Consider the following 25813-nt stretch of genomic DNA (forward strand, 5'->3'; position numbering starts at 1 on the left):
ACGAATGATGATGTTTCTACAGAAATAAATGCAAACATTAAAAGAAGGATTTTGAAAGTAAGCGAAATTATTCTTATAAATACGAACATAATAATAATTACTTGTTTAAATTTTACAATGAATTTTATTTGTGTAAAATAAAAAAATTGTATGCTTTTAGTTCTAGCAACACTGTCTCTACTTGCTACAAGTTTGCGCATGCGCCGAATGGCGATATTTCAGTGAAATAATCTTTGAACTAATATTTTTTAACTATGAAATTTTGTCATTAGATTGTATTTATATAGGTATATTATTATCAAACTGAATAATTTTCTTTTTTAAAATTTATAAAGTCAATTCTTTTGATTTATATGTAAAAGTGACTTCAGTGAACCATTGGTGGCCATTACAAAACCTAAACTTTTTATCGGGACAAATGTCCATTTGATGTTTCGGCGACGTTGTGAAGCTAATCAAAAATTGCGTACGGTTCTTTTCAAGTTATTTTCATTGTGTAACGTGTTGTGGTATTCAATGTAACGAAGCCGTCCCGATAAGTCTGTATAAAAATTGTTTTGTACCGACGAAATTTATTTGGGTTGACTTCCAGCATTGAAAAGGTGTTGTCAATTGTTAGGTTTTTCCGTTGTCGTTTTCATGTCTACTATTGATGATTGTGAATAATTGGAAAAAAATTCGATACGCGTTTATGAAATCTACCATCCGTCGTGGTAAAAGTTCTACCAGTTACCACCTACATAGCTTGTTGTTACTCTTCAATGAGCATAACATTGGCACAGCGACCTATAATCGTTTATAGTAATACAAAATTTAATTAAATCAAAGCCATCGGTTAGGACATTACTCATATGCGATCGTTAATAGTAGACATTCCCGTTATATTAGACCATTCGCGAGTCGCCGAAACATTTTTGCGGTTACAGTGTGACGAAAATGATTTTGAGATAAATTCTACAGTGTAGTGATTATAGTGTTGAAAAGGAAGAAAAAAAATAGTAATAGTTAAAATATTGAGGCGTGGATTGGTGTAGTGTATGTTATGGCGAGATTGCAGTGCGATAGTTACTAGTCGTGGTGAAATGGACTGCGGCGTGGTGAGGGCCCGTTTGACTGTGGGCACCAGGAGTCATCTGGCGTGTCGGATATAGACACACAGAGCTACTTATATTATGAATAAACGTGACGGCAATAAGGATAAAGAACGTCAGAGTGACGACAAGAGAACTTCCACGTAAGTCTACCTTTTAGAATACATTTGATAGATACCGATTTATGTTCAATATCATCACTTGCAGGTAACCGCTGGTCACTATTTAGCTAAGTGGCGGTGCAGATAGTTGTTATAATTTGCTTTAAAAACTTGCTAATGTACAGTTTGTTTGAATGTGTTTCATCCTGAATTGTAAATTTGCTCTTGTTTTATTAATTAAATAATCTCAAGATAGAAATGGGCGGATCTAGTTTAATTTATTTTCCTTCCATTATACATTAGTCATTTTATCCATACTTAAGAAGTTTTATCATTGATTGTATTTTTATCAAGTGTTGTATTTAATAATGTCTTTGACTAGTAAAGTGTACAATATAGATAAATGATAAATATTCAGCTTTTAGAGATAATTTGATGTAATATGTCTGCAGTGATTTCGTGCATACCATATTGGTTCCTTAGCATGGATTTTCTATATTCCTGATTTAAGCCTTAGGTCTTAACTTTTTGAAGTTAACAATGAATATTTAATTTATCCCTGTGGGGATTGAAAATTTAAATGTTTTTAGAGTGAAATATGCATTTAGGAATCTACATTGTGGAAAAATATTTGAATTCCACCTTGCATTCCTCTTTCTTTTTAGAATAATTGTCTCAAAATGTCTCATTGCATTAAATTCATTACAAGAATAAAGCTGGTTCAATATTTCAAGCCGTACACCTTAAGTTTTTCTGGTCTAGGTTGAGCAGGAAGCAAACTTGTAACTTAACTGCCTTGCTTTTGTGGATTTTGCAGTCAATGAACTTCTGTTGAATTCACATATTTATTATAAGCATTGATATTTGATCAAAATTAAACCATCTCATAGTACATCTGTAGCTGATCATATTTTCTTATAAAGTAAATATTTGTAGCTGATAGACATATTTTATGTTTGGACATGTAATTAAATCAACTTACTCACTATTTTAATTAATAAAGACATATGGCTGTAATTTCAATAAACATTTTGAAATAAACTGCTCCTGTTACAAATTATTACCACTTATTATTTCTTGATTTTCATATTCACTATTACCATATTGAAGAAGTGGATTGACTTGTCCGATTAGTTTTCTGTTCATTTGTATAACCTCTTATAAAACATCAAAGTATCAATACTATAATACCTACTCACCATTTGTTATTGTTATTGATTTTTATGAAATAATTGAAAAAGGTTTCTATTTTGTTTAAATATAGACCCAATTATTGTTAGGAATATTTAAATTCCCATTTATAAAGAGCAAGTTGATTTATTTATGAGTTCATTTACCTTTATCCTTTGCATCAAGACAAAATCTTTAATGAATAATCTGTATTAGACATTGTTTTCACATCTAGCAACACAGATTGATTCAACCAATAATATTAAACTAGTGAATCACAATATGTAAACATCTTTCTGCCTCATACAATACTCTTGATAACACTTCTTAATAAAAACATCACTTGCTTATCTACAATACAACTCAAATTGTGATAAATATAAACTTACTGTAGAAACAAAATGATATAATAGTTTGTTTTAATGAAATTGCAAAATTTGTGCTCAAACAATACAAGAAAAATGGCCCTTATTGTTAGTGGTGTGATTTTGAGAGAAATTTCGAAAAACATCCAGTTGGTCATGCTATTTTGAGTGGTTTTTACAAGTGATTCAGTATAGTGATTTGTTGAGAAGCTAACAAATATGTATTTTATAATTGAGAATAGTGACAGACTGCCTATTAGCATAAATACTTGTGATGCATAGAAAATTGTAAGTATATTAACTAAGTTGTATAACTTTAGACTTGAATGATTAAACTTCATCGTTTTTAAATTGCAAATTATTAATTTGATACATAAATGTTTATGTTCAATCAATTGGTCAAATCAGTTTCAATACAAATTTAGAAAACACAATGGTTAGTCTGAAAACTTTAGGCATTGCCGGATCTATGAATAGATAAATTGTCATATATATATAAAAATAATAAACTATGCAGACAGCAATAATTTATTGATACACATTTTTGAAATTTTAGGTCTTATTGAGCATATTATTGTGGACTTGTAGTGGTTGCATGCGGTGCAACTAAAACTTTCACTTTTAGACTCAATGCCAATAATGGTTGGTATGATTCACTGCAGTCAGTGTACACTGAGCTATACTGAAGTGTACATTATTTTGTGATTGTTTTATACTAAATTCACATAATTGTGTAATTAAAAAATATACTTTTTAAAATGACTACAAAATATATAAAGATATAGGCAGCATTAATTAATTTTTTAATTAAAAAATAAAGGATATATTTTCTCAAATATGATTATAAATTATTATGGCCATGAAATATGTTGTTATTTATAATTCCAAATAATTATTATCTAGTCTAGATTAGGTACCTATAAACTGTACAATTACTTGAATATAACCACACCGGTTCTCTAAGATCTATTAATTTCTAGTTAATCAATAAACCTTTACTCGAACAGCATACCTAGGTTATGTTGAATTCATTTATTACTTATTTGATAATGGTTTACTTAGTCACTAAAGAAAGATAAGAATATACCTTGATACCTACTGAATTTAATCTCAGAACTGTTTGTTTATTAGGAAAATATTTAAATCTACAGCATGATAAATTAACATTAGTGTTTACTGTTTCAGTAATTATAATAATAAAGTTTAATGAAATACATGTATAATTGAAATTTTTATCAATGTATTTTCAATGAGGAAACTAAAACATGTGATGATATCATCAAATAAAAAATAATTTATACATGTTTATTATATGCATCACAAATTCAAAATGCTATTTGGGACCTCTACTAAGGCTAGCCTTGAAAAAGTCAATGACCTATTGACAGGCAGCAATTTACAAGGTACTATCCATCAAGTCCATGCTGTCACTATGTTAACCTCTATAATATAATTGAATTATGTATTGATTGAAAAAATTGTATTTGAAATTTATTTTTTATTAAATTAGGCCTTAATTAAGCAGCAGTAATAATAATAAATCCAATCCTGTTGCTATCTAGAACTATAATATTTTTATATCTATCCAGTACCTAAATACTTCACTATTAATATTGAAGTCAGTCTAACTTGCTTTATCAAAAATGAAAGTCTCTTTTCCTCCTTACCTCCTAGTTACTTTTATATAATGAATGTAAAGAGATAAATAAAAACACTTACATACATAATCAACAATTCCATTTTACACTATTACAATTAAATTTAATATAGTTATTATGTACACTAGAATACTAGTTTCATTTACAGAAGCACCAATGCAAAACATCAATAAATATTACACAATGTCAAAAGTAGTAATGCTGGCAACTTGTATCAAGGAAATGCTATAAATAAAATATAACATGCCATCGTATACTATAAAAATAAACACACCACAAACATTTTATTTGGTATTATTATACTAGAATCACTCCTCACTTTATCACATGGATTTGATAATATTCAGCAATCACCAGTGTCATGAAGCATGATCAATCTGATATAAGTGTAGTTTCTACTGTAACAGTGACATGATGTGTTAATTTATTTATTTGTTGTGATGTGAACAAGTGTGAGACATAACATTACAAATGTATTGTTGTGAAATTCTAAACGTTGGAATAAAAAAACTGTAAATCATATGGTTGGAGGTGGACGGCTTATGGCTTATGGGTATGGGAATTTTATTAAATATGATAATAATATTAATAACACACTCTTTGCACCAAATACATTTGAGTAAAGATTTTTGTTGTGCATTATGTTATACTAACTGAGAAAATTAATAGTAAAAATAAAAAATAAATTGTTTAATTCATTCATTTCGTATTGAATTAAAACAGTATCAAATTGATTCAAAGAAATCAGCAATCCATTACATAATATCTTCCATATATTTTTATATAAATCCAATTTTATCTACCAACCAGACACAACTTCAAATAGTAGATTGAAACACTTCATAAATACAGGAATTTGTATACATAACACTGCCCAGTGTTTTAACTCAATCAATAAATTGCAAGCACTATGCTATTTTGTTTAGTTACAATAATTCTAATTTAAGTAAACAAACATAGCCACATTGTTGCAGGTCTGTTCTTCAAAATGATATTAAATGTTGCAGCCAACTAGCTTAATCAGTCATTTTATTAAACTCCTAGGCTCTAATAAATAAGACCTTTTAACATTTATTGCAATCATCATGCTTAGACTCTTCATAAATTAGTAATAAATGTAGAACAAAAATTAATTAAAGTAAATTTTATCTAGTTTTCAACAACATTTTCAGTAAAATTTAAATTTCAGCAGTTGTTCACCTCTATAATATTTACATTATTCATCCTGTTTCATTGAATAATTTTTGCATTAAGCACATACAAAATATGACAAAATATAATAATATTGAAGCCATAATAATATTCACTCTTAACATTTAATATCAAGTTAGTACAATACATAAGATATTGTTTTCACCAGCAAATAGGTGAGTTGTTAGTTCTAAATTTTAATGTTCAAGTATTAATAGCTTGATAAATTACTGGATTTCATTCATCTATTAATTAAAGGGAGCCTTTTAAGAAAGTCACTACTGACTAGGCTCTTCTTGAAATGACTGATTAAGCTGCTTAGCTGAAACATACATGTATCATTTACCATAAATAACAGCAATTCATAGATTTTTACATTTCACATTTGTGTTAGTATAAGCATTGAGCCTGGTATTCATGATAAACATTTATTTGCAACAAAGTTGAATTAACATGTTGAGGGCTTGCTGTGCTGTGTATTGCAGATTTGATAATGCATGTTGAAAAGATCTTGCTCGAAGATCCACGATTAAATCAAGTTTTTATTTTTGTTGATCACAACATTGTTGATGAACTGTTGCTCAACAAATGTTCACCATGAATACCAAGTCGTCAGTGTTTAAGGGTTGGTTCACACGTTTGCAGCGCAACCGGCGCGGTGGGTGGACGCGGCGGGGGCGGAAGCAGCGCGATGCACACGTCGCGGCACTCCGTCACGTCGTCCTCCGGCGTCCTTATGGTCGGGCCCAACTTCCGCGTCGGCAAGAAGATTGGATGCGGCAATTTCGGCGAACTTAGGCTTGGTGAGCATTTTAGAGTCAATGTTGTCTTGCTACAAGAATGTTCTCAAACCATTTTGTTGGGTTAGAATTAGGGATGTTGTAACTAAATGCGTAGTACATTCACACACGTCTAGGAACCTCAAGAAGCATCTATCTTATCAAACACTAAAATAAACTGCTAACATTTATCAAGGGAATGCCATAAAGACACCGTGCTGTATTCGGTCGTGGCAATCTTATAGATTGCCCCCAATTGCCCTAGATAAAATCGTGACCCTACAGGCTACAATATATTTCGGTCTGTTATCAAGGAGTCGCACGAGTGCAAACGAAAATTCTCGCAACAGGCGTTCTCTCGCTTAATACAGTACGCGTACTACAAAATTGTACTGAGAAAATTTCCCTCATTTCGACAAATATAACTTTATCTTTTATTATCTTCTAATGAAAATTGTATGTAATTAATAATGAGGAATTAACAGATTTTAACGATAACGGGGAATCACTATGAATAATACTAGTTTGGAATACATACATTTAACTAGTTATTATCAATACATATGTAGTATACCTACTTGCATATAAATAAACTTAACAGATAAGCCGGGTATGCATTTGGAAACTTGTATAATCTACATAATTATTTATTATTGGTTACGTTTGCCAAGTGTTATGCAGTCGGATCGTTTCGGCGTGTCTACGTTCAATCAGCTGAAACCTAATGTTTTCCTTAGAATATATTCTCTGTATCGGATATATCGTGCATACCTTGTCAATGCACTGATAGCGCTCTTAGACAGCTGATGTGCAAAGTTGCCACACAGGTTCCATTGCTCTACCGGTCTTAACTCTTAACGCACTCGACACATTCTGCTACTATATTTTTTATTTGACGCCACATCAGTTAATTAAATATACATTAAACAAATTGGAAATTTCACTAAGCCGGTAATGGTGTGGAAGAATTCAAAAAACAGGGAATTGAAAAACAGGGAGAATAGTACTGAAGAGTGTCTAAACTTTTTCTATTCATGTATTATGTTATGCTATATAATTTAATGGAGCATGATGTAAATGAAAGTTCTCGCATAGAAACTTCGCTATACTTCTCGCTGCTAAGCAAACGCAAACATTGTCTTAGCAGATGAAGACTTTACTATGGGAAATTAAATCGCTTCTTTACAATAGAACTAATGCAAATACGTGTAAAACTAAATGACATTTACAATTTATAGCAAGTAAAAGTAGCTTTGCTTTTACATAGAACTCGTAATTATTAAGAGTTATGACTTATGAATCATTGTTGGTCGTTTGTACGTTTGTCGTTTTCTTTGAATTGACACCGACCGTTGGGTAGCCTTTGCCACAAGGTTGAAAATTAGTTAGACAATGAAAACGGGTAGGTCAATCTCTTTGCTTAGAAGCGTTATGAGGTTGGTGGATATCTAACGCAGATTTTTTTAAATAACTATTCAAAACAATCATTACGTTTCGCCAACAAATTATGTTTTGTACATTTAACTCAGGACTATTTATAATCTAGTTTGAATTTTTTTTCTTTGCAATATTATAAACTCGAATCAATGGAGTATTAAATTTGCGCTTTATTACATTATTAAAAAGTAGGACGAAATGAGTTCAATTAAGGGATATTCGTATTTTATTGAACAAAATGTTCTGTTAGCTACTTTAAGCGTGGGCCAATTCAATTAAATAATAATTGGTTTATTGTATTTGTCTTCTTTATTACTTGTGTAATGCGTATCTCAGCTGTCTCCGACATTTCAGTCTCGTATTTATAGAACATTGTTTGTTGACAACAGGGCAAAATTTGAGGCGACTTTGCGTTATTTAGCCCTATAATATTAGCAGTAAGGTTTCATTTCACCGACGACAGCTTGTATGGCTGCGATTGGGTTGATTCCGCGTCAATAGAATTGACATAAACGAGGACACGTACGATCCGATAGTTTCAGATGATTTACCTCCCGATTATAATTACACTGATATCGTATCGTTCGCACAAAATTAGATTATCGTCCCGCTTTAATAGTTTTACGGTGTGACGAAGAAAACCGAAGCCAAATCAATTTTGCGTGGGCGTTAAGTAGTGTCCATGATTGTCTAGTGCTCTGGTCTCGAACACGACAGTTTCGTTGAAAATACTCGTTACAACGTTGTGTTCGACAAATAACAGGCAGGAGAATAATTTATGTGAATGCATTACAAATACATACTATTTTGTTCTGGCTTCGATGAATAGGCTCTATATTTTGCCCATAGATTTTGGTTATTCTGAAATTTCGTATGAGTCCTATTTAACTTAGGTGCAGAAGGTTAAATGATACTTGACATTCCGTTATCGGATGAATGAAAAACCTTTCAAAGTCGATTGTAAATTGATAGCAGAGATCAAGTTTTGCCTCGTAGTTTTTATCGCATCTCATGCTCTTTAATACGGTTGCGTCAGATGTTTAATAATATGCGTTATTGTGTATAACTAACTGCAAACGCAACGAGTTTGATTGGATGTCTCTTTAATTTCAATTGATATTATTTACAGCTCACAGGAGCAGCTATTTGGTTTCTATGTTCTGCAATCTGCACCTACGCACCATCTGAATAGAAACTTAATCACTGCTCAACAGTTGTATGTCTTTTATTTAAACTTAATCCGTAGATACTTTGTATCATAAGAATAACAATGAATACAAATCAATCAATACTAGTGCTATTTTAATGGCTTTTGCGTCTTTCGTATTGATCGTCGTACGATTTAATATTCAGCATTCAATAGATTTTATGAATGAAAACATTATACAAATGTTTTCTGAGAGTAAACTAATTCAAATATTCTATGCTTTACGATTATGCTGGAAACTAAATTTATATAAGTTTCTCACCTCAAAACCTTCTAATTAACTTTCATAACATTATTTTGACAGTACATATTATTATAACAGATATCCACATACCTTTTTGATGATTTTTAGCCCTAATCTTTCGGAGACGTTTCGGCTTTGCTGGCATTTTATAAATGTTTAGTGTCTTGTGTAGCAGTTTCATTTCTCCTCGCTTTGTACTCCACACACAAGGTTCCCCGAACCACACTCTTCTTTTAACACGTCTGCCACTAATAATTGTTGTTGATCCATTCGATGTTTTTTAGTTTACATCATTGTTACTAGTTTGTTTAAAACACGTCACGCTTTTACCTTTAAATAAATCCCTGCTCACATTAGATTTTATTGTAATATATTTTTACGTCTCCTAAGCTTCAACCAAAATAAAAAAGAGCGTGTGTGCCGAGCACACATGTCTGAAGTGAAACTTCTATGGCAAGATTGTAAGATACCTATATCCTCCATGATGTGACGGTATGACTTTGAAATTTTACTCTCAAGGCGCCTAAAGAAATTTCACTTCAATAATAATTTATCAAAACGAATGGTAGGTCTACCTAAATAGGTACGCATTTTCTTCTTTGCCTTATTCTACACGTGTGTAACTGCAAGTTAGATTAGCGAACGGATTTTTTTTTATAGAAGTTCATGTTATCCCTTTATTGACGCATTAAGTTCTCGTTTATACAAATCCCTTTGAGACTGTACGTACATATTTGCTATTAAAAGCGCGTGTATTATTTAGTTTTCATCGATATTACCTGTAATATGAAATTCCATTACTGGTATATAATATAATACGGAAGCTTTTACTTCCTTTGCCTTACATATGCTTCCAAGAACATTATTCATAATCAGATGGAATTTTTGTGTTTATTATAATCATGAGGATCATACGGTAATATGCTTTTACACATAAGCAACTGAATCTAAATTATGTACTTACATTCTAAAATTCAATGTATTGTCTCATTTAATATTTACAAAATAGTTTATTTAAAATTTAATGAGAATACATTTCTACATGGAGAATTCCTAACAGCTTAAAATAGCCTGATAAAGACTTCTTTACAAAGTTCGTAAAGAATCGCCTACAGTGAAGTTATAAATCATTAATTATTTCCCTTATACACTAAAATATATTACGTGCTAACGTAACATGTTCACACGTTACCTAAAAACCGCCCAGTATGGCGCGGGGTTAGTTGACATAACAATTTGAACAAAATCGTGTTCATTAACAATAAAATGCAAAAGTGGAGCTATTAAGTAGCAGCCTAAGTGACCCCATTACCTCGCAAGTGGAGCAGTCTTGGTACAGTCACAACTCAGAGCGGCATAATACGGTCAGTGCCAATGACCTTACTAATGCCTATATCGCGCTTCAGCGATTTTTTTCTTGAAGAAGTCTATTCGATTGCATCCGAGTTGTAAATCGATGCTGTGTACTTGGAAAAGTGATTTACATACGCTTCTTAGAAATCGAACGTAGAAAATTATAGCTTTATAACTTATAGAAACGAAAACGTCACAGATATCATATTATTTTCTAATCAATTACTATCACGTCGCAACTTTTTGTTTGCTCAACAAAATCCATCTGGAAACTTTTAATATCTCGTTCGTAATCCGCTAGTGTAGTATTACTTTATCCTTCTATAATATTTTCAAAAATAATAAAATCAAATATAGAGATACTTCCCAGTATTGGAAATTGGCCTCGGAGGATAGCAAAACAAATCTGATGGATTATATGAACTCGTAGTTCATGGAAAACATAATTAAAATTGGTCGAAGTGTTCATCAGAATACTTTCATATTTGAGATACAAACGTTTTCAAACGGAAGTCTTAGATTTAAAGGATACAATATTAATTATTGTATAAAGGTAATACATAAAATGATAACTAAAGCTTGTTCTTTGATGTGCGGTTATTGTTTTATTTAATTCGAAAGCTGATAAGATAACCATTGAGATCCGATTACATTGAATGCTAAGAGACATTATTATAGGTACGGTCGATACGATATCCTTTAAATAAGTCGTGGAGAGATAATACGACAAAATTCATTTACATATTACAACGCGGAGATTGTACAATTATTATCGTGTATATTTTAGCACAATAAAATACCTTTTATTGGCTTGAGATATGGAGATACTATAGGGATAGTAGGTATCTCCATATCTCAATAGCTTATGCCTTAGGGAAATTACCTATTTTAGAGCCTACTTCTTAAATAAATCAATATTTGATAAAACTACACATAAATGTGTTCACAGTTTCATTTAAATTGAAATGATTATAACATATCATTTCAATTGGCAATGTGAAATGTCCCTTGTTTGGTTTTACCAGTAAAATGAAGCTTAGAATGAGTATTTTTAGGTTTGCGTATTTAATTCATCGTTTTAGTAACGGACAGTATAAGTAGGGTATTGTGTTTCGTCGGCCCGCTATCTCTATAGAATATCTACATTGCAAGTTTGCCGGAGAGCTTTGTAGTTTGTAATAGCGCAAACGTTCTGTTATTGTGATTTGCGACAGTTCACAACGTTCTTAAGACATTTATCGTAGACTACGTCAATATCGAGCCATCTGTTCCACTATCTAGAACGCCGTATGGCATTTTTATGATGTCAACACCGGAATAATTATATTACCTATATTTTTATTACGTGATTCATTTGTCTGATAATATTGTTTAAATGATCGCTCTCAGTAAGATCACTCGAGGGCCGGATGCATTTTTGATACTCTGGTTTATAAATACGTTGATTCTATCAGATGATACATTTTTACGAATTCTTTCCCAACAACAACAAGACTCTTAATGAGAACATCTCTTACAGCGCTGACCATGAAATTGGGCAAAATGTATACCTATTTTTAGAATATTAGACGATTCTATTGTTACGGTTAAACGTCTATTAACCTCATTAACTATATGAATATTTTCTTAATTGCGGATAGAGAAATTTTCACTGATTCACTCGAGCTCTAATAAAACATATCAAAATCAAGGACGTGCATTAAGACGATCGTTTTCTTCCGCAGGAAAAAATCTCTACAACAATGAACATGTAGCGATTAAGATGGAGCCTATGAAGTCAAAGGCTCCGCAATTACATCTAGAGTACCGATTTTACAAATTACTAGGAACTCATGGTAAGTACGCTGGCTGCATATTGATTATCGGAGTTACGTGTTCTATAGTTTTTATCTTTTCTTTTTCATTTCGCCGCCGCCCGGTGAAAGAGGTTTCTGTAGAGCTATTTATAAACTAAAGTTTTGTTAAATTGAAACACGTATATATAAAAATTAATTATCGTCTTGAATCACGTTGATATAAAAAACAAAACTATCAAATGAGAGTTTAGATAAACAAAAGAGCGATAGCTAATAGGAATAGTGACGTCATATGGTTATTTTGAAATAGATAAACACACTTATCTTGATAAAACAGTTTTCTCCAACTACACCGCCGCCAAAGCCATTCAAGGAGTTAGCAGCTGATCCCTATGTGGACTTAAGATTGTCGCAATATATTAATATGATAATAATGGTTTATAGAACGCGCAAATTTTATATAATGTAAATTCAAATTGTTGTTACACAAATGAAATCTTCATGCGCTTCGTAGTTATAAAGTAAATTTATAAAACTACTTTACACATAATTAGTAAGATAAGCCAATAGGAATGAGCCTTTAAATGTAAACGATAAAGAGTATTGACGAATAAATGTTGCTCAGAGGGCATACCAAAAGTGTACTACTTGGGCACGTGCGGCGGCCGCTACAACGCCATGGTCATGGAGTTGCTAGGGCCCTCTCTAGAGGACCTCTTCGTGCACTGCGGCCGGAGGTTCAGGCTCAAGACAGTCCTTTTGATTGCGATGCAGCTCGTAAGTGCCTGCAGCGATACGGTAGATAGGTGGTTGTAGCACAGCCGTGACACAGCACCGCAACCGATATAAACATTAAATAGTTACATCGCGAGGGCAACCGCCGTGCTCGTGGCGTTGTCGCGGTCTGCCCACTCCTTCCCTTATTTCTGTATGTTTATTTTTTAAGCATTGCTCTCGCGACATTTCTCACAATAAATCGGCTTCTGTGTTGTGTCGTTACTGCGAGCGAGAGCAATGCTCCGTGTGAGTACTAAACGTTACCGTCTCCTCCGCTCCCCGCCCCGTTTCCCGTGCGCCCTTAGCACCTTCGACAGCTGAAGGTATCCCGGAGGTGTACTACTTCGGGCCGTGCGGTAAATACAATGCGCTGGTCATGGAGCTACTGGGCCCGTCGCTCGAAGATCTGTTCGACTTGTGCGGCCGTCGTTTCTCTCTAAAGACTGTCTTGATGATCGCTATGCAGCTGGTAAGTTGACTCACGTCAGCAGATATGCTCTCTGTCAAACTAATAATGGAAATTGTCTGCAATCAATTTAACCTGATGGGATCGGTAATCAAAAAACAATCAAGTCAATTAATGCCCGGTTAAATTGTCCTTACTCAGTGTCATTTACGTGACACCTAAATATTTGGATCCTTCACATTTAGGTCGCTCTTACGAAACTTTCATTTTGAATACAGTATAATTTGCTTTTCATACGCAAGTGCAATATGTAACGCCGCGGCCGACTCATCGCAAACTTGAAATCACTCAAATTAGTACTAATACGTTCAATACACGTTTATCCTTCAGTGCAATGGACAACGCTCTTGTTGTTAAGCTGATTCTCGGATCCCTGTGGGAAATGCATTATGCATTACGCATGGGTTCTTTAAATAACGTTTTATGTAGAATCATATTTTTGAAACGTTTCTGAATGAAAAGTATGACTAAGTATTATACCTATAAATGGATCGAAATATAAAAAAAAATATAATGATAATGACTACGAAACAATAAAAATATATGGCACGATATCACAAATAAGTAGTGTTATTGTCGACACTGAATTATATTCAATTATCCTGTTTTGTTGTATTTATAATAAACCGTATTTATGAAGAAGTGTTACGGGGCATTCGACACTCTGAGGGTATAATTATTTAAATGATTCTTGCCACATTATACACCGTAAATAAGGGAATTATCGCGTTCGTTCAGAAGGACAAGAATGAGCGAAAAAATTTACGTGTTTATTTGTCCCACTCCTTGTTCTACAACATAATAAAAATGACCGAAGTAAACAGTTTTGTAGATACATTAATTGTTATTACTTTTTAGTATCATATAAGCAAATTTTTGCACCTTTGTGATAACTCTTTAATATAAAGATAATATTTTTATCGTCACATTTAAGCAATGTTAGCATCTTCTTATCAGGGAAATTTACGGTTGCATCTGCAATATTGAAGTTTAAACCTCTTTTATGAAAATCAAACAAATGTGTGAATGTGAGTCCTCTTTAGAGATAACGTTTGGTTATTTATTTATGGTTAGGTCAACATTATACAATTGCACTTTTGTACAAACCGAAAAATGAAATTAGAGTGTAATTATAGTTTCATAAACACAATAACAGATTATTTTGATTATCGTTCCCATACCACACCTTATAGCATTTAACTAATAATTAAGTAGTCGTAATAATAAGAAGTTTTATAAGTTCAAAATTAAACTGTGTTCTTTTATTTTGTTAACACACAACATTAATATTATATCTGTGTAGCTGTCTGTTTGTCAATCCATACTAATATTATAAATGCGAAAGTAACTCTGTCTGTCTGTCTGTTACTCAATCACGCTTAAACTACTGAACCAATATGCATGAAATTTGGTATGGAGATATTTTGATACCCGAGAAAGGACATAGGCTACCTTTTATTGCGAAATATGTACCACGGGCGAAGCCGGGGCGGACCTCTAGTTACCTATAAAGTTTGCTGGTATTTTATTTATGAAACATGTAAAGAATTAATTAAGATAGAAAACTATATTATAATAATTTATCCTTAAACCTATTTCTTATAATTTCAGTTACATCGTATCGAATATGTCCACACAAGACATCTAATATATCGCGATGTGAAACCGGAGAATTTTTTAATAGGTAGAACTGCAACTAAAAGGGAAAAAATCATTCACATCATTGGTGAGTTTATTTTGTTTTTTGGTATCATATATTTTAATTGGTGCTTTATTCCCGTTGTTAGTTATTTCCTTATCCCTTTCCCATTTAAAGCAGTAACGAATTTGCAAGCACTGCCTTTGCATTATGTTTTTTTTATTCGCATAAAAATAAATTATTTACAAAAACAAAAAAACCTTTCTAAATCAAAATAGAACGTACCGTATAAACGTATTATTAATCCCTACTAACATGGTCTATGAAGTATATTTACGTGAAAACTATTTTCGAATATAACGGCCATATTCAAGGAGCTTAGCATGTTTAACATTTCCATATCAACGCAATTAGAAGCACGACGTAAATTCTTTAATAAATTCATATTTTTACTCGTACATTTTCAATAAGCTTATAGCGTATACTTTTTACGACTATCCTCATAAAATAAACTGCAATAGTTTCACTGTAAATTGTAGCGTTATTTTTTGCACTTGAAGTAAACATTCGGTAGCACCTAGGTTTTACATAACACTTTTCGCATATCGATTGCAAACCTGACCTTCGTAATCTCGTTATGGGCTTTGCAATAGTTAGTGTCTAACTTTAGATTTAAAACGCATGCCTCTTGCGTAATTAAATGTATAAGGATTTATACAATGGCTTTTATGGTTTCCATGATCAAACAGGGAATAATAAACGTGTGTCTTGCCTATTATGTAATTCATCATATGGGGCGCTTAATGCTCTTTAGTGGGAATTTGAAAAACACCATATTATGTTGCTCAGGTGTCATTCTATTTATATATTAATAATTATTTAGGAACGACGCTGACAATAAAAAGTACCGGGTTGGTCAAGTTTAATTCTATTCCTATTTTCCTCAATTTCAATGCTGTGTTATTTTCGTTCAATGAGCCGTAAAAGTCATAATAAGTAAATCCTTTCTATTTCAAAATATGCCTTAAGTATTAACAAAATCTGCATAAACTAATAATAATACAAACAATCAAGAAATAATATACGTCTTGGTAGCAGTTTCATTAATTTCATTTTTATCATAACTGTACAGGCCCTATTATAACCACTTACGAGATATAAAACGGATACAAAACGATCATTTTTTACAACAGATAAGCTAATATGTTTTTAATTGTAAACTATTAAATACAAATGAAACATTATATGTGCATTGGCGAGGTCTGCGGTTGAAATGTCTTAACCGCTGAAAATTGTGCGTAACATGTATTTTATATGTGTAATATAAGTAGCAGGGCAAATGATACGCACTGCCGTAGTAGTAAAAGTGTCGCGAAACGTTATATGCCGAGATTAGTGCCTAGATATGATATTTATCTTTAACAAATCTTCAACAATAGGGCGCGTTTAAATGTGTCGTTTTAGTTAATAGTTTAGATACAACACTTTTATAGAATAGCACTTGACAACATTCATTTTTAAAGGATGTTACAAAAAAGGTTCTCCAGCCGTAACGTTATTTTTCACGATTTTTATAAGTTTTAACCATTTCTAGAATCAATACAGTATAGTAATACCTTAGTGGTCAAATAATCCATATAATTTAATACAATATAATATCTAATAGGAAAAAAGTCACCTTAAAATCAAAACTTATCGGAATGTAAATAACAATAGTTACTTTTATATTTTCAGATTTCGGTTTGGCCAAAGAATATATAGACTTAGAGACAAACAAACATATCCCATACCGGGAGCACAAGTCACTCACCGGCACCGCCAGATACATGTCAATAAATACACATTTAGGAAAAGGTAACATACTCATTTATTTGACTTAGTTATTGGTAAAAAAAATAACAGACATATTTGAGCGTTAAATAATTTGAATAAATTATCTATACTAATATTATAAAGCTGAAAAGTTTGTTTGTTTGAACGCGCTAATCTCGGGAACTACTGGTCCGATTTGAAAAATTATTTCGATGTTAGATAGCCCATTTATCGAGGAAGGTTATAGGCTATATATCATCACGCTACGACCAACAGGAGTGGAGCCACGGGGGTGAAACCGCGCGGAGCAGCTAGTATATGATAATAATTTAAACAATATAGTTTTAAGTTATACATTTGAGGGATTTTATTATGAATTTTAAAATGAAAATCATGTCATTATCCCAATGTAATAAAATGCATATTATAATAATTTCAGAACAATCAAGACGCGACGACCTAGAAGCCCTCGGTCATATGTTTATGTATTTTTTACGTGGTTCCTTACCCTGGCAGGGTTTAAAAGCTGATACTCTCAAAGAAAGATACCAAAAAATCGGTGATACAAAACGAGCGACGCCTATTGAGGTTTGTATTATTACACAACATCCATTCCTCATCCAGTGATGAAATTTTCAGGGATAAATAAATCCATCTTGTAATTATTACTTGATGTATTGATTGTCCTACTTATATTACAACACATAAGTAACAGCTAATAATAAATAATTAAATAAGAGGACTGCGCATCGTTCTCTAGCGGCACCGATTTTTATATCATTTATCACTACTACCGATATCACATTTTTATAATCTACCTTCAGATTATATTACAATAATAAAAAATACTAGTTAAATGAGTGACTGTTAAAAAAAGGGTAAAATTATATGAATGTTACAGCATTATTTCTGTATTTTATTATTTCATTTCAGCGTATCTTTCGAATGTTACAATGTTTGATTTGATCCAAAATATACGTGTGATGCGCGTGAAAAAATTACACTCTAGGCACATAGATGAAAACTAGTTATTCACTAAATACTGCACCGAGTCATTATCACTATACCAATTGATAGCGTAGTTATCGAAAAAGTTTCCGCATATAATCTATTTAGTTTAGACATCACATGGGTGGAAAGCTAATCCATTACAATATGTGCATATATTGACTGGTTGGCCGACATCCCTTCCCATCCCCTACCCATCCTCTCCTTTCCTATCCTCATTCCCTCCCATCCTCGCCCCTTCTCCCTAACTCCTTCCAAATCCCTTTGAGGACAGCAACACATCCACTTCCCAGTGGAGTGGATGCTTATGGGCGGCGTGTATCGCTTAACACCAGGCGACGCGTCTGCTCGTTTGCTATCCTATAGCATAAAAAAAAGACGGGTTGCACTCCGGGAGTGCCGGCAGAAGTGAAAACTTGATTATAAACGTTGAGCATGTTTGATATCCGTCTTACGCTTTTTCGATCAGGTCACGTGTCCTGACGCGAGTTTAAGATTTTATACCCAACGCAGCTAAAGAAGTTTTCTCTTCAAAAAGAACATATTATGAAGTATGCACATAATACAGGGTGTCCCAAAAAGTAGTGATAAACGGAAGCTGGGAGGTAGAGGACCAAGAGGGCTATCCGAATCACCCCCATGTGTGTTATGCGATTTTTCGTATTTTCGGAGTTATGACTCTTTTTTCAATTTTTCACCTATCGCCGAGTACGATGATATTTTCACTCATGGTGACATCAATTATTGCGGAAGATGCTTGATGTTTTTTTGTGTGCTACGCTGAAAGATAGGCCAATTCAGTATGGTAATATTTACTATCGTTAGATCTTTGAATGGAATAAAAAAAAGGATGAAATGCCAAGAAAGGTAAAATTTCCCGGTATGTTCACCACTTCAAGGGCCCTTAAAAAAATAAAATCACATAAAAAATGTTTTCCGTTTGGCTTTTAAAAACTTGCTCTATCTATCAGGTAGCTACCCTGAAAATTTCATTTTATTATTCAGAAGGCTTCAATCGAAAAATTGAAATCTAAATGTGGTAAGTGTAAAAATTTTATTAACATGATGATCATTAAAACCAATAAATAGGTGTTTAATTACCAGAATTTTTTAAAATGACCCCGCTGTTGCTCAGTGCAAGTGCGACATCACCGTAAAAAGTTGTCTTTTAAATGTCTGAATGCCCTTTTATCATTTTTAATGGTTTCTTCTGCTACTATGAATTTCCGGGTTATTTCGTCCAAATTGTAGCAGTCTCTCGTCTTTGTAGTATCCCCCGGAAAAAAATCAATATGGTTTATGTCCGGAGACCGTTCAGGCCAGGCTAAAGGGTAAAGATACCCTGAAAGATGGATTGGTCGTTGCAGCCTGCGCATGCGCCGGTGACGCTTGCCTTAAAACCTGGCCTCCACGGTCCCTCGACCTAAACCCAATTGATTTGTTTCAATGGGGATACTAAATAGACCTCGGCTACTTGAGAGAATGCCACAATTTGGACGAAATAGCCCGGAAATTCATAGAAGCAGAAGAAACCATTTAAAATTATAAAAGGGCATAAAGACATTTAATAGACAACTTTTTACGGTGATGTCGCACTTGCATTGAGCAACAGCGGGGTTATTTTAAAAAAAATTCTGGTAACTTAACACCTATGTATTGGTTTTAATGATCATCATGTTAATAAAATTTTTACACTTACCACATTTAGATTTCAATTTTTCGATTGAAGCCTTCTGAATAATAAAATGAAATTTTCAGGGTAGCTACCTGATAGATAGAGCAAGTTTTTAAAAGCCAAACGGAAAACATTTTTTATGTGATTTTATTTTTTTATGGGCCCTTGAAGTTGTGAACATACTGGGTAATTTTATCTTTCTTGGCATTTAATTCTTTTTTTTATTCCATTCGAAGATCTAACGATAGTAAATGTTACCATACTGAATTGGCCTATCTTTCAGCTTAGCACACAAAAAAAATCAAGCATCTAGCGCAATAGTTGACGTCACCATGAGTGAAAATATCATCGTGCTCGGCGATAGGTGAAAAATTGAAAAAAGAGTCATAACTCCGAAACTACGAAAAATCGCATAACACACATGGGGGTGATTCGGATAGCCCTCTAGGTCCTCTACCTCCTGGCTTCAGTTCATCCATACTTCTTGGGACACCCTGTATATTGACTGGTTGGAGCCAACTTGCAGGTGCTCTGCGAGGGCCACCCGGAGGAGATGGCGACGTACCTGCGCTACGTGCGGCGGCTGGACTTCTTCGAGACGCCGGACTACGAGCAGCTGCGGCGCATGTTCCGCGAGCTGTTCGAGCGGCGCGGCTACGCGGATGACGGCGAGTTCGACTGGACCGGCAAGACTATGGTATGTGGCCGGTGTGCAGCTTGCACTGGGAATATAGTCCAACTATAATCCTCTATAGTATCACTATTCGTGGTAAACATTTGTCACACATAAAATATGTTTTAAAACATTGAAGAAATGTGTTTTGCTTAACTGTCATTTTGCAATAATAAACATTCTGAATCGATTTTGTTATTTACCCGAAATAAAAAATCCATTTAAATATTATATTTTAATGAATTAATATACTAAAAAAACTAATTATGGAATGTGCTGGGGCGTTAAAGTGACATTAATTTGTGAAAATGTAATGCTGCATTTGTATGGTTTTTTCTATTGCACATGCATCTGCTCTTATATGCTTGGCTTCAATTGTGCTTATGTAATGAAATTTGTTTGTTTGATCACTTAATTTTCCTTTACCTTATGTCATTTTCACATACACTTTATCAGGTAACAAAAACAATTTTTACACTAAACGTCAATTTAATAATGTACTTTTTTAGGTACATGAGTGAAACATCGCCATAGAAGACTTGGAATTAAATATGACGCATGTTCCATGATGTTAACTGTAAAGTACAATCTAGAAGCTTTATTATTATTTCTCGAATATTCGGCAGTTCTGAATAATTATATTTTTTTTAAATAATGAAAAGAAGATTACTTGTTTTGTAGACTTTATTTCTATGATAAAATATAATATATTTTAGATGATAAATAAAAAAACTGCAAACTCATAAAAAACTTTATGGAATGATCTCAAGAAATACAAAAAATCAAAATTTTTAATCTACCCCACATCTATACACTAACTACCATTAATTTAATTCATGCTTTACTTTCTAATATTGTAATTTAGTTATTTCCTAGTGCCAACAACGCTCACTTTTGTATATAATATAATAAAAATATTTTTAATTATCATTGATTATTAATACTTTGCTAGATTTTTACCAACATGTAAATATTACTAATGCAAGTAAGGTTACGCTAAATTTTTCAGTGATTCATGTATTTCATTTTATGTTTTTTTACTTTAAAAGTAACGTGTTTGAAATTTAATATTTAATGTTATTTACGTAACAAAAACTACGACTAACCAATTTCCTGCACGTTACGAAAAAATAATTTTTATTTTATTTTTTAACAATGATTGAACTTGCTACTAGTAGATTAATATATTATTTATTGCTATTCGTAAATAAAAATTAATTTCTATTTTGTGTTTTACTGTGTTGTTAGTTGTGTTATTGTACATATTTCTGAATTCTGAAAATGAACATGATAACACTTATAATAGATTGTTTTCTCAAAAATACAACATCTAATTTGTGGTTATTCAATAAATCAACTATACATCTTAGAACCACCATACACTAATTCAATACTTTTTTCACAATTAGAAACACATTAAAAACCTACCAATTAAACCTTAAATTTGAAAGCTTTACAGTACATACTAACCTGTATATAAATATTTACACTAACAAGGGTTATTTTATGTTTGTCCAATACCTTGCTTACGGCATGTGAATGTTGCATGCGCATGCTAACGCTTACGCAGCCATCGAATATGCACGTCATGCGAATACTACGGAACGCACCGCCTTCTAATGTCGTTAGAAATAAATCCGATAAGGTCAGTCGAACATTATTTATCCATTCACCAATAATTTCACTAAATTATTCGTTTATTAGTTCGTTCACAAAAATCACACAATTTTATTCATTTTTCTTGTTACTATTTTATCGGATTTAGATTACCCTGGTTTAAGAGCTACTAGCTTATTAATGAATTTGTGCAAATGGGCGTCGAAGATAAAATAGATTAACCGCATTTTCGCTGAATCATGGTATAGAAATAATAACATTAACAGTGTAGTGTAAATTAACATAAACGTAAGTCATACGATTTAGTTTTTAATACTGCACTTCTACTAAAAAACTATTTATCATTTATCATTTAATTTGTTTCCTTCATATTCATAAATCATCCATTATATTATATACTGAAACCATAACACATTTGAGATATTGTAGATATTCGTCATTCCTTTTTGTTTATTTTGTTTGTGAATTATTTCGGGAATGTCAATTTCAGTCTACACCAGTGGGATCAATTCAGACGGGACACGAGATCGTTGTATCTCCGAATCGTGATAGACATCAGCCCTTTCACAAGGTAAGATTACTCTGGGGTGAAAAGCTATTATATATTATTGCTACATAGTCCCGTTAACCCTTTTGGGTCGCTATGTCGATTAAAGCACGGTCTCTTTTCGAAGATCTTTCTTCTTAGCATTGCATTTGACTTGTTAGGTATTCCGTTTTAAATGTTTGTAAAGGGGAACTATATTTTCTATCACCAAAATTTATATTTGTCATCAAGTTGTATCACCTAATAAATAGATCTATCACCACGAAATATTTTCGTTCTCAGATAAACAAAAATTGTTCCCAGGTATGAATTATCAAATTAATGTTAATATATGTGTAAAATAAGAGATCGATAACCAATAAAATTATATTGCATTACATGAATATAAACGTCGTTCTTTTAATAACAGTTTTGTTACTTAAATAATAGCTCTGTGCTCAGAATGGTAGATCTGTCACCAAATAAATCGATTATCGATCCCTGACTGCGACTCCTTTTTATTTGATATTTTGTCACCAATACATTTATTACAACAACAACATTTTATTTCGTTCAGATATTAAATTAATAATATTCGTTACCAATTTAATACATCAATTTATAATTTTAATGAAAAAATGATCAAAGGGGCGGAGACAAATTGGCGCGCTTTATAAAAATTGATTATTTTAATGTTATTTTAACTTTAATTAAGTGTTTTATCTACAATTATGCTAGCCAAGCCAGCTATTTTAAACCAGCGCTGATTGTTCAGTGGTAATTATTTTAAACAATAAATATTGATTATTTTGACTTTAATAATTGTTTTATTTAAGTACTACTCTGCTAAAATTTTTTTTAAATATAATTTATATTACCAGTGGCAATTTAGAACCTTGGGAGTCTAGTTAAGTACTTAGCAGAATCTTTTGGATGAAACGATGACCCTAATTTTTTATTTGAACTTAATGCAATTTTCTAGTAAAATAATATGATTTATTGGTGATCTCTTTAAATTAGTTTGCTTAAATACTTATTAGGAGTAATTAGGACACACCTATTATAATACAAACAAAAACATTTATTTGGTACTAGACCTTATATCTCAGGATTTTAGGTGATTTATTGTGGAACTGATTTTGCATTGTTTGGTGACTACATTTTGGTGACAGATCTACTATTTTGAGGACAAACCCTATTATTTAAGAAACACAAAACTAATTAAATTGGTGATAGCTTAAATGATACCCTTTGTAAAGTATCTATACTTATTTAAATACCACCAAAATCGATAAAGTTAATTCGGAACGACCTAAAGACTAATATTTGATTGCGAGACTGTATTTTTGTTTTGAGATTTGGAACGTAGTTTATTTTTACAAAGAGCGATTTAATGGGTACTTTAAGTGAGCAGAGTTTTAGCATTGGATTATTTTTAGACCTTGTGTGGACAGACTTACAGACATATGAATAGAAAAATATCAGGATTTAAGCCGTCATTTTTTGTTATAGTTGTCAATTATGGGCAAAAATTGTGACGCAAACTTTTCCTAAAGTGCACTTCTTCTATTGCTATGAATATAACAGTTCCGCTGCGTTTTAACAGTAATTTTTTGTCGGTACAGGATGATTTGTGTGATTATATGATTGGTATGCTTGAGGACGATGAGGCGGCGCTAATATCCGGAGAGGTTTGGAATATAGTTTGTTTTAGCTAGCAACCTTTGTCCCTTATAAACATCATCTTTTCCAAGTCATGTATACAAATATCACATACTTTTTAACGAATTTAATCGATCATTCATTATTATTCATCTACCTGTAGGTATGTCGAAACGTCCATGGTTAAATAATAAAGAATAATATGTATTTAATCGTTGAAATTGTACGTTATTATTTATACCTTCTTTTATTTTACAACATGATCACATATAACACATCAAACATCATCTTTTATCATTTTTACGACTCATTCTGTAATAGAACTATAATAAAATGGATTATGTTTAGAATGATTTTGTATTTTATTATTCAATGATGTTGTTGATTCTCTTACATAAATTAAACGATAAGCTTGTTTCTTTCTATTAAATCTACAAATAAGAGAACAGTGTTAGAGCTACCGCCAGCTGTAGTATGCTTTCCTTGATCGATGTTATTATCTATTGATGTTTAAAATGGAAGCATGCACAAAATACTATATATTACGTATTCTATATGTTATACGTTTAATTGTTTTGATATAATCTCCATTAGTTCTAAGTTATAATTGTTTTTCACCCTCTAATTCTGTCCCATGCTTGTAGGATAGCTAGTTGTCTATAACAGTGTGGATTTCCAATACTTCAGATATCAGTGCCTCCCTTCAGATATGCTTGTGTGTGATCTATATCATAAACATTACAAACTGTATGCTTTAGGTGTCCAATGTTAACTAAATACACGAACAAACCATAGGAGATGGATTTGTATGCCATTGTTTACATTGTGCTAATATTTCCATTCTTGTTTTGTTTTTCTTTCTCTATTTATGTGGTTTTTATAATGCCGCTATGTAGTTTATATGTTTGTTGTTGTATAATAAAGCAGCAAATAAGACAAATCGCCTCTAAATTGTTTAATAATTTTGAGAAAATGGATACGCAAGGGAAGTAAATGATTCGTTTGCTCAATTAATTTAAACTCTAATAACGTGTGGTATTTTAATTATAATACATTTCATAGTTTTCTTAAGAAGTCTGTAATAGAAATACTGTAGCTTCATTTTGAGCCATTCGTTTATTAAAAACTGTAATGCTCAGTACGTTTTAGCGTAATACATTATTTAGAGTTATAATTTATCGTATGGTTACATTAGCTACGCATTTAATAATCAATTAAATTAGTTAAAAAAAATCCGCGTACGGTTTGCAGGGGGCTGTTAAGGACTCTGGCACGAGTGGTACAGCGAACACGGGAGGCAACTGGCCGCACAGCGGCAAGGCCACCCCGCTCACTACGGGCCACTTGACGCCCGCCGACCGCCATGGCTCGGTGCAGGTTAGATTATTGTCTAATGAATATCTATCTATATATTATGTATATAAAACTCAAAGGTGACTGATATAGTGATCTATCAACCCACAGCCCAAACCACTGGACGTATCGGGTTGTTTGACATGCAGGTAGATGTCATAAGAGCTATTACGCACTGTCGACCAGTCGCTGGCGACTCAGTCGCCGGCGACT

The 25813-nt window shown here is 32.5% G+C and overlaps 1 protein-coding gene across 15 annotated transcripts in view; it reads left to right on the forward strand.

Annotated features, from left to right (window-relative positions):
• Positions 1-162: 162 nt before the first annotated feature.
• The window catches only part of gish (casein kinase I gish), a 33845-nt gene continuing 8194 nt past the window's right edge, over positions 163-25813 (forward strand). For 4 of the 15 annotated variants that reach the window (XM_089707234.1, XM_089707247.1, XM_089707246.1 and 1 more), the window contains exons 1-11: positions 165-287; positions 927-1234; positions 6222-6379; positions 12321-12431; positions 13475-13638; positions 15247-15361; positions 17009-17128; positions 17526-17674; positions 20296-20466; positions 22550-22630; positions 25499-25624. In XM_089707234.1, coding sequence (XP_089563360.1) covers positions 1173-1234; positions 6222-6379; positions 12321-12431; positions 13475-13638; positions 15247-15361; positions 17009-17128; positions 17526-17674; positions 20296-20466; positions 22550-22630; positions 25499-25624 — 1257 coding nt within the window. In that variant the 5' untranslated portion in view covers positions 165-287; positions 927-1172. The other 11 variants (XM_089707236.1, XM_089707238.1, XM_089707244.1 and 8 more) reach the window with 11 other exon arrangements.

This window comes from Colias philodice, chromosome 19, assembly GCF_061535455.1.
Source record: "Colias philodice isolate Cphi_HAF_F1 chromosome 19, ilColPhil1 Martin Lab GWU primary, whole genome shotgun sequence".
In the NCBI taxonomy this organism is placed as follows: Eukaryota; Metazoa; Arthropoda; class Insecta; order Lepidoptera; family Pieridae; genus Colias; species Colias philodice.